Source organism: Pelmatolapia mariae, linkage group LG10_11 (assembly GCF_036321145.2).
Source record: "Pelmatolapia mariae isolate MD_Pm_ZW linkage group LG10_11, Pm_UMD_F_2, whole genome shotgun sequence".
Taxonomy (NCBI): domain Eukaryota; kingdom Metazoa; phylum Chordata; class Actinopteri; order Cichliformes; family Cichlidae; genus Pelmatolapia; species Pelmatolapia mariae.
In genome coordinates, this window is record NC_086236.1 from 22,891,388 (window position 1) to 22,905,981 (window position 14,594).

The window sequence follows — 14,594 nt, forward strand, 5'->3', positions numbered from 1 at the left end:
CCATGAGGTTACAGTGAGGATAAAAATCAATTAAATCAAGTCGTCATAGCTATTTATCCTATTAAAAAGGTACTAAATTAAAGAAATCTCAGATCAAAGCATGTCTTCAGTACCTGGCTCTTACTGGGTGCCTTATACCAGAGGTTAGGTTGGTGTTGAGAGCTGTGGCGATAGACGCCGTCCTCTGTGGAATCTAAGAAAAACAATGGCAAAGTCTTACATTTTCCAGGCAACAACTTTCATGAAGACTGTGTCTTGTAGACCAACCACTCGAAGATGCACAACAGCTTTTATCATGCAAATTTATTCCTAGTTAGTCGAGTCTTCCCTAGATGTAAGCAAATGAGCTCAACGTACTACCACCAGCTTCTCTATGAGGTACGCATTTAATGTCTCATTAATAGCTGCAGCCCAGCGAACAGCAGAGGTAACAAAAAAGTTCAAACTTAGGTTGGACGCCAACTGCAGCTGCTGAATCTTACCTTGGGTGGAAGTTCTACATCTGGCAGGCGGATCCATGGGCCACGATCCTCTCTGATTTGGTGTGCCTGTGGTGCCTGGGTTTCAGAAGTGGGGTCTGAATTCTGACGCACCAGCTCCCTGGAGTGGATAGGGCGGGGTGTGGGGGTCAGGGAAGGATCCTGGGTAGGGAAGGCGGACATGGTCTTAGTGGGCTGGTCACAGAGTGACTGAGAGCGAGGGACAGGGGCAGCATAAGGCTTCAGAGGAACCAAGTGAGCCATCTGGAACTGCAGGGGAGAGGAGCAGCAGCAGCACACCGGGAGGGAAGCGCAGCAGAGTGGAAAGAAGAGCGACAAAAGAATGCAGGCGCAGAGAGGGTGAATGGTCGCATTTGTAGTTCAAGGTGATTTTGAGAGGGAAAAGAAGAAAAAGAAGGCATAAATAAGATAAGAAAAAATTAAGTTGAAGGCAGCAGAGGAATAAGAAGTAGGAAGGTATAAAGCAATTGTATCTGCTCCAACTAAGGGCAGATTATTATTTCAAACTCTCAGAAACACCCACCTTGCCCTGCCCTCCTTGGGGTTCAACAGGCCTTTGCATTGGTGGGGTCTGCGCAGACTGGACCGCTCCTGACTGGCTGATTGAGTCAGAGCGTGACTGGATGGCAGTGTCGGAGACAGTAGTGCAGATTTTGGGTGAGCCCTGTCTGTTGAGCTTACTTCTCTCCTCCACCTGAAATAAGACGTGCGAGAGGAGAATTTACTCTGTAGTGTTCGCTGCTTTTACTGTCTAATGATTAAAATGCCGGAATGCTGGTACCTCACGGGCCCAAGTCGGTTTGTTGTTGGGCTCCAGGTTTTTGTTGTAGTGGTAAAGCTGAGGTTTCTTGTCTTGCTGCTGTTGTTGCAGGGACACCAGGTAGGCATGTTCCTGTTGCAGCTGTCTCTGCAGCCGCTCGGACTGACGCTGTTCCTCGAGCTGCTTGCGTTTATATTCCTGAGAAGAGAGAAACACTGCACTTAAGACATTGCTTGCCTCAGACGGGACACAAAAGCACAAGTCAAATCTGCAGATTACAGCAGATGCAATGATAATACACCGGACCTGATTTCAACCAGAGACAACACATGTTTAGGGCTTTAACATATCCAAGTGCTCCTATTTCAGTCAATTACCAGCCCACATGAAAATAATATTGATCATGTCTGCAGCTAAATGCTTTTGTGCCGTATGTTAGACAGTGCAAAACTGAGTCATCTGACTTATTGGTTTTTCATTGGGTTGTAGGCATGGGTCTCTAACCCTTTTGATGGCCAGTGCATTCAGAAGAAAACATGAAATAACAGAGAAGTCAAAGCTTTGGAGGTTAAAATGAGACTTTCTACCATGAGTCACCACAACATAGGCTAAACTTCACAGTTTTCTTTCAACCGAGAGTGAGTAACGGAGTCCTTACAGGCAACGGAGCACTAGATTTACAGGCCAGCTGATGCTGCTTTGAGTGAGAGCAGTTTTAACCATAATTTTCTTTCGTCAAGCGAATACATGTACACTACAGGCCAAGAGGCCTTTTAAAAAATTAAGACAGTGACAAATTTACAGCTTTCTTGCAGCAGTGGAAGAAAATAAAGCCTTCTAAAGGTAATGCAAACAACCTCGTTGTTTACACGTCTTATGTAGAAGTTTGCACAGAGAAATGAATTGTATTATATTATAACAATCCTGTTATAAGAAAAAAAAATACTGTCTATATAAACTATTTGTTCAGGAGTTTATCACATAACAAGATAAGGAACCAAAACATCAGAATAAAGGAATTAAACATTCGCAAACTGGCAACGTTTTCAGAATCAGCTTGTTTTGGATGACGTGGACAGCAAGGGGTTTCTCTGATTATGTATAGTTGGGAGTGTAATATTTCTCTACATTGATTACTCAAACTGTACTGATCTTCATCTAGGAGATGATTATAGGAAAACGGAGAAAGAACAGAATTTTGTGTTTTTGGCAGTGAAGTTGCAGAGCGCCCTCTGGAGGTCAAATTATGCACATCAACAGTTACAACAAGGCTGAACGGTGTTTCTTTCACCTCTTCTTTGCTTTGTTTCATTTTCATTTATTAGCTGTTCTGAATGCCACTTTTTGACAAAAATGCACAAGTCTGTATTTATGAGAAAAGGCCAAAAGCAAAACCTCATGCCACCTGTGAGGCATCATTTGAATGTTTGAAAAGAATAAAAATCCTTAAAAGTCCTGATCTTAACCCTGCGGAGGTATTTGGGGCATTTTGAATAACCTTTTTTTAAACATATTGATGAAACAAAAATTGCTTTGTAGGAGGTTTGCTCCCAAGTTCATTTTCTTGACCATTTAAATCTAAAGCAGCAACAGAAACAATCTGATGGAGGTTGCTGTTGCTAAAGGAGGCTCTACAATTCGCTGAGTTCACTTCTTCCTTCCTGATCACTCAGCGCTTTCATGAAAACTTGTACAATTGTGACCGTTTGTGCATTATCACTTTAGTCAGAATATGTTCGTCAATAATTGAATCAACGATCAGACCACATTTTGAATCAACTTTGAAATGTCAAATTCAAAAGGATTCAGTGTTTTTCACATCCGTGTAGCTGCCAATGTGAATACCTTCTTACAATGTAATTTGGCTGACTGGAAACATCCTGCAGCTGTCACAGATTTCAAGAAGTTGGGGTTATGACCTTGTGACTAATGGTTTTGGTTAACAGACACAGTTTTTCACAACTTTTTTTAAGGCACTACAGAAACATTCCTACTGCAGGATGGGTTAATGTTCCACCTAGACTTAATTTAAAATAGCAAGAGAGGAATGCTGGTCACTACTTGCCGATGTACTCCAATTGTGAGCTGGAGGTAGGCTTACATTTACTGAACAAACTGGATGTATTAGAAGTGAATACTGTGATCCACAGAAATTTGGCCTACAAGGCCCATACACCTGAATATTTTGTCTCACTGCACTGTAGGGCAATTACGTGCTGCGCACACATAAATGCCCCTTTTATGCCAAACCCGGAGGAAGGATAGCGCACTTGTTTTCAGCCTTGTGCTCTGGTTCCCTGTGAAGACCTACATACCCACAGGAGCTCTGTGCAAGACATGAGAAAGCATTTGAAATTCCCTGATGCCTAAAGTAAATAGGATAGGGCTATTTTCCCCACTCTACAAAACAGAAACAAAGACTTCAGTCTTGATGACAGCAACTCCTACGCTCCACAGGTGCACGCAGAAACAAAGATGCCACGAGTGCAGCAATTCTACCCTTCAGTGTGCGCAAGATATCATTATACAATGAAAACTGCCCCCAAAATCTAGGTCACCGCATGTCTTTTAAATAACACGGAATATTGTGGGAGCTACATCCATATTGTGGAAAATGAACCGCTTATTTACATCAAGGTGCTCCACATGTAGAATCTTACAAACTCAAGCTGAGCTTTTATATTCTGATTGAGAGAAAAAAAAAAAGAAACCATCTCATCTCTGACTTTTATTCCATTTAGAAAGCATCTAAACTCAAACACAAGCAGGCTTGCAACACTGCAGTGTTTGGTTTGGAAAAAAGATCAGCTGCCCTCCTTTTCGGACAATATATTATAACCAGGAGATGAATGTGCAAGTCTCTGCAGTTTGAAGAGGAAATGATTAAGGAGTAATAAGGACCAGTTACCATTAACAGCGCTTGCTCCTGAAGCAACTGCTGTTGGAGGATTTCTAACTGCCGCTGCTCCTCTTCTAACTTATGCCTGATAAACTCCTGAGGAAAGGTAACAAGGGAGGAATGATAAACATTGAGGTGATGAAGGAGGAATGAGAGCATGATTGGGGGAGGGGAAAGACCATAGAAGCAGAGTTATGTAATGTCAATCCAGTAACAGAAACCATGTGTTGCATGGATTAAAATCAACAATTTTAGTCTCAAAACAGTCACCACCCATGTTAAGAAGCTGCAACAGAGACTAATCAAATGACCATTAAAACATACTGTCAGCACTAAACAGACCGTGAGAAGTGTCTAGATTTAAAATGAATGTCAGTGAATGTAAATATTTATCAGGACACTGTGACTGATCTAAGGGACCAGACTGATATTTTAAAAAGGGGGTATTTGGCACTAAAAGGTGACTGTGCCATGATGCCAGACTCTAGTTTTACTGAGGGTAGACTGGAAACAGCATAAGAAGCGCAGAGAGCTCACCCACAGAAAACTCATCTCTGAGTAAATACACTAATTTAGACCCTTGCTGCTATGGCAACCTACTCCTGGAATTTCACCACCAGAGCAACCTGCGCAGTGTTGCCGCTGGACACGCCTACACTTTGCTCCGATTGGCTGACTGCAATCCCACTCCTCCTGTGGTTGGTTACCTGCTCCCTCTCTGCCAGCCTCCTATCTTCCTCCCGTCTCATATCGTCAAGTCTCCGATGGGGACCCTTTTCTTGCTGCCTCACCATCTCTCCCTGTTTTCTCTGTTGCTGGGAGAGAAGGGTGACAGGAAAAAGAGTAATGAGCACAGAGGATGTGGCTGCACAGAGAAATTAGCCTGCTGTTAAGAAAATTCTCCCCTGCAAAGATATGAGGAGGGGGGGTGAGAGCTGCAGAAGTACAGGGCAGAGAAAGGAAGCTGTGAGTCATTCTCACAAACACACACACACCTAATGCATCCTAATCATCTTTTGAGTGTACTGCTTTGATTCAAACTTGAAGTGACAGTTTTTCACTTTTGACTGGGGGCGCTTTTTATCTGCCTTTTTCTAAACAGAGACTGAAACACAAAGATTTGTTCTTTGTGGGGAAACGAGAGCCCCCGCGACTTGGCAGCGGCACTAAAACGCACTCGTACACTCAGTCATCGCTGACACTTTAGCGGTGGACAAAAGAGGTAAATAAGATAGACAAGGAGGTGAAGGTTCATTAGAGCGCACCCTCGCTGTAGTTATAACCCTTTACCAATGTTGCACAACAATTACAGCAACAAAAGCAGTGTAGGTGCGCTAACATGTGCCTCCATCAAATCCTACTCCCCAGAGATTTCACAGTTCGCAGTCCCCCCCACCCCATCTCTAATTCACTGGGTTATGCAGGCATGTCTTTCAAAGTATTTAGCAACATGCTCAGCCTTTTCATTAATAATGTCTAACATAACATCCTGTCAAATCCTGACTGTGTGTCAGCTTCAAAGGAAGTTCAGATGCCGTGCAACAAAGACAACATTTTCACACAATTTATTGTCTGTAAGCTTTGAAGGGGTGGATATATCAACACTATGTCAGCTACTGTTAGAAGTACAATGCTGTACTTCTAAAAATATACAATGTTAAGTGAAAGACTGTTCAGGGCCAAAACATTGTGAATGAAGGTACTGAAAGAAAATAAAAAGCATAAGAGTATTTCATTTCCAGTGATTCAGATCTGGAAATGTGTGGTCATTAATATTTGTTTCTTTATTACACTCTACTGCAAAAAATCCATTCATTCATCCTCTTCCACTCATCACACATAAATGGTTTTCTTACATTATTAAATAACACAAGCGGCCCTCGGTGCTGAGGTAAGGTTAGTGTAGAGCACTCGATCTTGGGTCACTATCACTAATGTAATTGAGCAATCATCGATTCTCAAATTGAGAAGAAAAAAACGTAATGACAATACATTTTGTAAACTCCATCGCTTCAGAATACCTTCTTCTAGTCTACAACTTCAGATCAGCAAATGTTTAGCGATAGAATAACTCACAGTTGTGTTTTTAAGGAGCTGAACTGTCTTTCAGTAAAAATAATCTCAGTCCTCCTCACCATTTGTCCATTTATTTAACTGTGAGTGGTGGTGAACAAACTTCTGAAATGGTACTCTCCTGAAGGTGACCTGAGCATAGTTCAGTACTTATAACTAGTTATTTAGTCATCCAGGTTGTGAAATCGAGACAGACAGGTGAGTGTACTGATGTGTCTGTCTCACTGGCCAATTTCAACATCTAAACTATTTAAACATTGTTACTCTTACATGTGCTTTTGTAAGTCATGCCAGTAGTTTCAAAGAACAAAAGGTTAGCACAGACAGCGTGAGAAAGTAAATCTTAAATGTTTTGCCACTGCTGAAAGCAAACAAACATACTGAAATCAAGCTCAGAGCAAGAAAAGGGCCAAACAGAGACAGTTATGTGGCTAAAAGAGAAGGACAAGTACGGACAGACAATGAACTACATAGCTTCACTGCTTGAATTAAGATGTGCTGTCATATTGCATAATGTTTTCGTATCATGAGTTGGTAGTAAAACGTGCACATTTCTAATGACTTACAAAAATCAAGATCAAGAGTGGAGGCAACTCAAAGTAACATGCTCTTGTTCTATCTCGAACAAAACATGTGTTTGCATTTCATAAATATTATCACCATAATTAATCAAAACTAACAACTCAAATCTGATGATAAGCAGCAAAGCAGTTGTGCAAATGTGGGGTAAACACAATATTAATATCTCAGAAAAGAACGAGCACTTGTAAAAACACGGGCCTCCTTATCAGTGTTTCCTCGTTCTTATTTAAGGTGGAATCCATTTCAAAGTTCAATTCTCAATCACAGGAAATGATTCTTGTCTCAATTCCCATGACAAGCTGCAGTAAATATTTTACGTCATGACTATTTTAAAATAACTGCTTTATTCACTTTAGAAGGCCGTCTTCCTAAAAGAGTGGCGTGCACGAATAAATAAGCTACGAAAAGATAAACATTAATCAAGCTGTGCTATGCAGGAATTCCTGTTATTCCGACTAGTTTTAGTCGTGGCAAAACAGTGAACCCAGATCCAGCAGCCCCCAGTGACAGCTGGGCGAAAATGCCCACCTGCTCTTTTGCTATAAGACTCATGTTTGTGGGATAAGCATGAAGCTTAAGCTAGTAATTAACCAGATTAGCATAATGACTGGCAAATGCTCAAAAACACACCTACCAGGGATTCTGAATGTGCTTGTCTAATCTATACAAAACCTAAAGTGTAGAAGAGACACCAAGCAGTTTCTTTGACTTCATTGGGGTATTTTATTTGATCGTGTTTGTATTTTTTTCTTCAAGTTTTGTTATAGGTTATATTTAATTATTTTTAATGATTTGGCAGCTATGACACAATAATTTCCCAACTTCTGGAACAGATAAAGTCTTAGCTTATTTTAGGGGCAGGTCTGAGCTGTAACTAACCCTCTACAGTCACACGGGGGTACAAGAGCAAATGCTTCACTGTGTACAGATCTTTTTTTTTTTTTTTTTTTTTAGAGAGGTCAGGCTTTCTGTCCATATGCTAAGTCATGCCAACCTTCCTGTTTTGACACCCAGATTTAGCACAGAGATGAGATGGGTATCATTCCAATTCCCACCAACGAAACGAATGAGCATATATCTCTTAATGTTAGAGTCTTCCTTTAAAAAGGTTGAATTTTACCTCTTCAAGTCTGCGACGCTGTTCCTTCTGTTCTTCGATGCGTTTCTGTCGGTCATGCAACAGTTGCCTCTTGTGCTCCTCGGGGTCCCGGCGCTGAGCCGCCAGTTGGGCCTGCTGCCTCTTGTGAGCCTCCGAGCGCTCTTTGTTCTCCTGCTGCAGACGTTGGAAGTCCCGCCGCAAGGTGGACTCACCCGGCACATTGAGGATTGAACTGAAGACCAAAAATCAAGATATGAGTGAAAAGAGGAACTCAAACAAGTCAAAAAGTGTCGTGTGACAGAAATGCTAAAATTACCTTGACTCTCTGTCATCTCCACGATTGTCCTCCTCTTCATCACTACCACTGTACTCGTACTCTGTTTCTTCTGTAAGGAAAAATAAATTCAAGTCACTCTAATGTGAATTTTTTTGCTGACTGTCTGTGAACACTCTACAAAGCTGGTGCTACACTTGCTTACCCTTCTCTCCCCTTTTTTTGCGTGTACGGTCAATATGGTCTTTGAGTTGAATTCGGACCTGGCGTTCAGTGGGCTGATCCCTGATGAAGGAATGCTTGAGCAGCTGCTCCGTGGATGGCCGGCTGGGATATGTCTTTACAAGGCAGCTCTCTATAAAGTCAATAAATTTCTTGGACCTGGCAGGACGAGGAAGGTTAGAAGATAAGAAAACTTGAGCAGGAGGCAAGCTGATAGTTAGACAAGTACTGCACAGAATACAGATTCAACAACAATGAGAAATTCAAGTGGATCTTTTCACATATAGTGGGGTAGGAATACTCTTTATCAGTATTTTAGAAATAAAAGACCTTTTTAGAAATGTTTGTCTGTTAGTCAAATGTGAACTAAGATGTTAAGTTTTGCAGTTAATGCTTGCACCATTGTGTGACTACTGCCTTTTCAAAAATTCCTTTCACTGATGGTGGGGGTAGTCGCTGTGATTAACCAGTTAAAAAAAGAAAGAAAAAAAAAGGACATAAACAAACAATGTGATTAACGATTTCACTACCTGCTGTTCTTCTCACTCAGTTTCATTAAAATAGGACCATAAACCACATGATCACTGTTAAATAATGCAATGCAGCACAGTATAGTAACTGTGTAATTACTGGTATGTGGATCAGGTAATTAATGTCCATTGTATTCAACTGATCATGAACCTGGCTCCGTCCCCTTCTTATTTTTTTTAAACACTCATGTATTGGTAGAACATTGGCAGCAGCTTTTTTTTCCATGACAATTATAAAAACTGTGGAAGAAACATTGCATTTTAATCCTGTGTGAGCATAAGTAGATCCACTACTAAGTGGGTCCATTAACGACTAGCAGGAAACGTAGCGGGTAGGAGAAAACATGACAAATTAGTTTAAATGCTTGCAAGCAATCAAATCTGGCTCATAAGGAGAACAAGTGCACGACCTTTAATGTTTTGAAATCTGAGGGAGATTCAGCTATTGCAAATGCACCCAATTTAACTTGATGCACAAGATTTTGGAAACTGGACACCGTGCTTCAATTTCTTGTACCATCCGCACGTTTCCATTCACATACAGCAGTAACCTGATACGCAAAGTGACGACACTACTACATCACATGTAAACCGTGCCCTCCTGAACTGACCCACTTTTTTGCCATCACAATAGACTACGCTTATTTGTTGGCTGTAGTTCATAAATTATTGAATTATTATTAGAGGGAAATATACTAGAACAGTGTTTATTGAATGCACAAACCAACACATGCTAAGAAAAAAAAAAAGCTTTTCACACACTTTGATATAAGGCACTGATAAGGCTGATAACTCACCACTTCTTCGATTTAAGTTTTGGAGGGGGGTTCCTGGGGATCAGGAAGAGGGCTCTCATTGGGTGCATGTCACACAAGGCTAAAGAAATAAAGGAGATTACTGGAGTTAAATCTTTTGGTCCATGCTGTGAGCCGATTTACAAAAGAAAGAGCACATCAGAATGAGGGTAATGTTAGAGTATCATCCACTTCCACATGTGGCAGTTTGTGAATAACACATGCCACCATTATACATGTTTTCTGCATCCTCAAACATGGTTACAGCTGCTGTTATCCAATCGTTCCCAGTGCCTCAGGCTTATTGTTACACTGAATGTAAGAACAAGGACTGTGAGTCATTGTGTTCCCAGCGTAGGTAGGTAGCTAAACCTGACTGGTTAGCTTTAGACTTTCACAGTAAATAGGCTTTTGTAACACAGTCTTTAGGACATATCCAACGTGACTGAGGCAGGAAAGAGGAAATTTTCATTTCAGCATTTTAAAGTATGCGCAAACCACAGGAATCACAGTGAGAATGTGCTCCATATAACATGCACTAGAGAAATGGCTCACCCACTGACACGATGTTGGCACTTTTCTAAAAATCCCGGGAGTAGAAATTATTTTGTGCAAACGGTTACCTGCCGCTGTCCCTTTCGGTGTTTTACTACAGACAGTCCAAAAGCTCAACACTCAAACAATTACCTTTAGGAGGTAAAAAAAAAAAAAAAAGCTAAAGATGAGCAAGGAGTGAGCATACTGTGCAACCAATGCTTTGATTCACCCTGCAAGGATCGTGAGCACATTACTAGAACCGGCACAATAAAGCTATCCCAGTGAAACTGTGACAAATATCATACAGAATCCTCGCCAACCCTGCTGATAATGGATGAATTCCCAGTAAATTTAGGTCATGTGATCAGTACAGAAATAAAAACACCAAGTGCAGATATTTAACTACTACTGTGACTATTTAACCTAATTAAGAATAATGTTTACTTGGAAGAATATTGATTACGGTAATAAAGAGCAAATTCAACATTCAGAACTAATAACTGACGATAATGCCCATCATGTTGTTATAGAATATAACAAAGAGAGCCAAGGTCAGTGTGTGCTTTAGCATAGTTATTATGCTTTTATTACACTTTGAAGCAGGTGTTAGCAGATTCATAAAACCTGTCTTGCATTTAGGATTGGCAATATTATATTTAAAATATATATATATTAAATTGACACCAATTATACTAATCAGTACTCAAAATTACTATTACATACTCATTTGTATTGCTATAAATAGTGCCATCGTTGCCTCCTCCAGTCGACACAAAACTTCACACAGCACTGCTGCAGACAGGCAGGCACACAGCCCCTCCTCTCACTAACAGCTAAAGTAGCTGACGCTCACAGCACCAAACAACATTTCAGGAGGAATATCGAGCGGTCAGTAAAGGTCCCGTTTCAACAACACTGAAGTTTTAAACAGTTATCATAATTGTTAACCTACTTAATCTCTATTTGATATACAACACACACACACAGTTATGTTGTTCCTGTATTTTTTACACTATAGCAGACAACTTAATCACAGTGTTATTGATCTTATCATTTGCATTGTTTTAACCTTCATTAAAAGAAATGCTTCTTCTTTGACTTGTGATTTTGAAATTGGCATCAAGTATCTGTATGCATTTTTCTGGGTATCAGTACTGAGTTTGAAATTCTACTATTTTGACAATATACACTAACTATACAAACTATACGTTAACTATAATATAAATAAAAATCAACTGACAAATGGTTTCAGCATTACTATCAAAAGCAACCATTTTTAAAAATAGAGGCTAGCTGATCGCTTTATTAGTGGAAACCAAACTTCAGTTATCAGCCTGATACAGTCAGTACATGCTGCATAATTTATCACGGTACAACACTAGCTTGACAGTTGGTCTGTGTGCCGCGTGTCATTCACAGCAGCAACATCATGATCTGCAGGAGCTTTCTGAACTTGCAGAATGGTCTAAAGGGAAAGCAGTGGCTCTCGATCTATTCTGAAAATAGAAATTTTGTTCATCTCAAAGAAGGAACTACTAGACTCGTTGTGATGTCAACGTTTCACTAAAGGGTTCAAATTTACACAGCAGTTTTCTGTAGGCTTCATACTGAATGGTGTCACAAAACCACACCAGCCAGTGAATGACTCGAGCCTTCTACTCTCAAACTCTGCACATATATCAGTTTGAAAACAACCACCCACTTATCAAATGTAGGAGCGCACTAGGCACTATAAGCTACTGGTGTTGAGCTACTGTTCGACACCTTCTTTACCAAACTTTTTAGCTGCTACTCTTCAGTGAGATTTTTTCTTTGCTTCTTTGCATTTAACACCAAATTTCCATGCAGACAAAGCTCCCTGCTAAGCAGACCGGAGAGATCTGTACAAGCAGCCTCCACAAGCCAACTGGCAGCTCACAACTTCACTACCTTGATTACAGTGAGTCAGCCGTCCATCTGAAGATACAGACAACAGGGCTGCATATGCAAGACAGGCTCATTCATGACGTCTTGCAGAATGGGCTTTGAAATTATGAGTTATCTGTTGCTATGTTAATATGCACTATTTAGCAAAAACTGGTTCAAAAAAGTGTGCAAAGGTTACAAAGACACTTACGAGGAGCTCCTTCGGCCATCTCAATAGCTGTGATTCCCAAGGACCAAATATCACTCTGCAAAATACACAGGGGTCCAGGGTCAGCCTTGCGCTTTGTTCATACAACATACTGCATGCACATAAACAATACTGTGGCTGGTGTTACCCTGTAGTCATAGGTGGAGTCAGGATTCTCATCGCAGGCAATGACCTCAGGTGCCATCCAGTACGGTGTGCCAATAAAGGTGTTTCTTCGCCCAACTGTCCTGTCCAACTGGGCGCTGACCCCAAAATCGACTGAAAGTGAAATAAAGAAACGAGAAATAAGAGACAGAAAAGGGTCCGAGACTGGGTCTGCTTTAGTAATGCACACTATCAAAACTAACATACCCAGTTTGACCTCTGCATTCTCTGTTAGCAGAACATTCTGGCCCTTGATGTCTCTGTGGATAACTTTATGGGCATGGAGGTGAGACAGACCCTGTTCATATAAAAACAAAACAAAAAAGGAAAAAAAAAAAGAAAAAAAAGATCAGTATGTAACAAGCTCTGCTGCACAAACGTTAGTGGCAAAAACAGCAAGTGTGTATGTGTGTCAGCCTGGCAAAATGTGGCCTTGTAGATACCTGCTCTGACAAGCACTAACACAATAGCAGCGTTGAGTAGTTTATCGGCTTTCTGCGTTATCCGCACATCTTTGGACTGCTCTTAAAAATGTGATAGCATCACAAATGTGCAAAATTACAGTCACACATGAGGCTTAACAGTTGGATTTGAGGTTGTGAAATGGTGTAGTACAACCCTGCGTACTGTATAAAAGCTGTAATTAGTAGTATTCACCTGCCAAAGCTGGCTTTGTTTTCACCTTGAGTTTGCCTACGTGTTTGCCTTATCTTGACAAAAAAATCTGGTCAGGGAGGAATGTACTTCTGTGGGAACCAGCGCATAGGTGATTTTAAGTACTTTCCCAAGTGTTTATTGGTCCATCTGTCTCTGGACAGACTTTGACACTACAAAGTGACAACTGTGCAAGTGACAAAACTTCACTAGTATGTGGAGGAGTGTGGTCTGTCAACCCTTTGGCATTGTGGCTAAACATGGCTTCTTGATTTCTCACCCTTAGGATCTCTCTGCAGATGTAAGCAATCCAGTCCTCCTTTAGAGAGCTGCCCTTAGTGTTTTTCACCAGGTCGGTCACTGACCCCGCCCCACAAAACTCCATCACCAGCTATGAGGAAACAAACACATCTCACTTAGAACAATTAATGAGGCTTGCAACCATTAAACCATCAGCCCAGACACAGTGGCAGACAGACCCAAAGCTGGTCGTCGTGTCCCGGCGGACTCTTCTTGACAAAGGCACCGTAGTATGTGGCTATGTTGCGGTGGTGGCTGTATTTTTTCAGCATGTTTATTTCAGCTTTGATCTCCTCTTCTTCCTCCTCTGTAACATCCATCACCTTGATGGCAGCCAGCTGGCCCGTCTTCACGTGACGTCCCTGAACAAAAAGCAAGTTGAATCATTCTAACACTAATCAGTAAAATTTAAAGTGAATCTAAGATTCTATCTTCCTGGAACTCTTTGAATTTGGTCCATTAAGTGTGGCTAATTGCTTCTTCACATCATTTTCCTGTTCTTAATTTACATTTCCTTTTACTAGAGTGCCTTATCTTCCCGTCACTGCCACTTGAAATTTAACAGCCTGATAGCTGAAATTTTCACTGACATGACAGTGGGCTAAATCTGCTGTAATCTAAGAAGTTAATGTACAGAACGTTTAAAGAACAGACACTGAAGGAGAATGCGCAGCAACAATCCAAAATGCTCACTCAATGCACAAGTGATAATTCAGGCACTGAATTTTTTATTCTCCATTAGAATTCGTGCATTACTCATATGTCACAAGGGCATCATGGCTCACCTTGTACACCTGTCCATATGTGCCATTGCCAACAACCTCGACCAGCTCGAAGATTCCTGCTGGATCCTAGTGGAGACAGCAGCAGTTTAAAATGACTTGCAGTAGACAGGCAGAGCGATTAAGATACATCAGACATTTAATCCACATCAGCTTGACATACTAAAGACAGACAAAGCATTTCAACAAAAACAAACCTAATTCACTTTTCTTTTTCAACATTTGGGAAAAGGCAAAATTACAATGACTGCACTCAAAGCACACCACATTTATTTTTGTTTTTAAGTGGGTGATGCTTGCTTTGTTCTTC

The 14,594-nt window shown here is 40.9% G+C and overlaps 1 protein-coding gene across 3 annotated transcripts in view; it reads right to left on the reverse strand.

Moving 5' to 3' along the window:
• mink1 (misshapen-like kinase 1) overlaps positions 1–14,594 on the reverse strand; it is a 33,276-nt gene that overhangs the window by 12,407 nt on the left and 6,275 nt on the right. For 2 of the 3 annotated variants that reach the window (XM_063487509.1, XM_063487508.1), the window contains exons 2-16: positions 14,288–14,353; positions 13,682–13,864; positions 13,483–13,593; positions 12,756–12,846; positions 12,532–12,662; positions 12,387–12,441; positions 9,737–9,815; positions 8,393–8,568; positions 8,230–8,299; positions 7,935–8,145; positions 4,867–4,974; positions 1,282–1,458; positions 1,024–1,194; positions 483–749; positions 114–193 (exon numbers count right to left, since the gene is read on the reverse strand). In XM_063487509.1, coding sequence (XP_063343579.1) covers positions 114–193; positions 483–749; positions 1,024–1,194; positions 1,282–1,458; positions 4,867–4,974; positions 7,935–8,145; positions 8,230–8,299; positions 8,393–8,568; positions 9,737–9,815; positions 12,387–12,441; positions 12,532–12,662; positions 12,756–12,846; positions 13,483–13,593; positions 13,682–13,864; positions 14,288–14,353 — 1,976 coding nt within the window. Of the gene's footprint in view, positions 1–113; positions 194–482; positions 750–1,023; positions 1,195–1,281; positions 1,459–4,168; positions 4,256–4,866; positions 4,975–7,934; positions 8,146–8,229; positions 8,300–8,392; positions 8,569–9,736; positions 9,816–12,386; positions 12,442–12,531; positions 12,663–12,755; positions 12,847–13,482; positions 13,594–13,681; positions 13,865–14,287; positions 14,354–14,594 lie in introns of all 3 variants that reach the window. The other variant, XM_063487507.1, reaches the window with a different exon arrangement.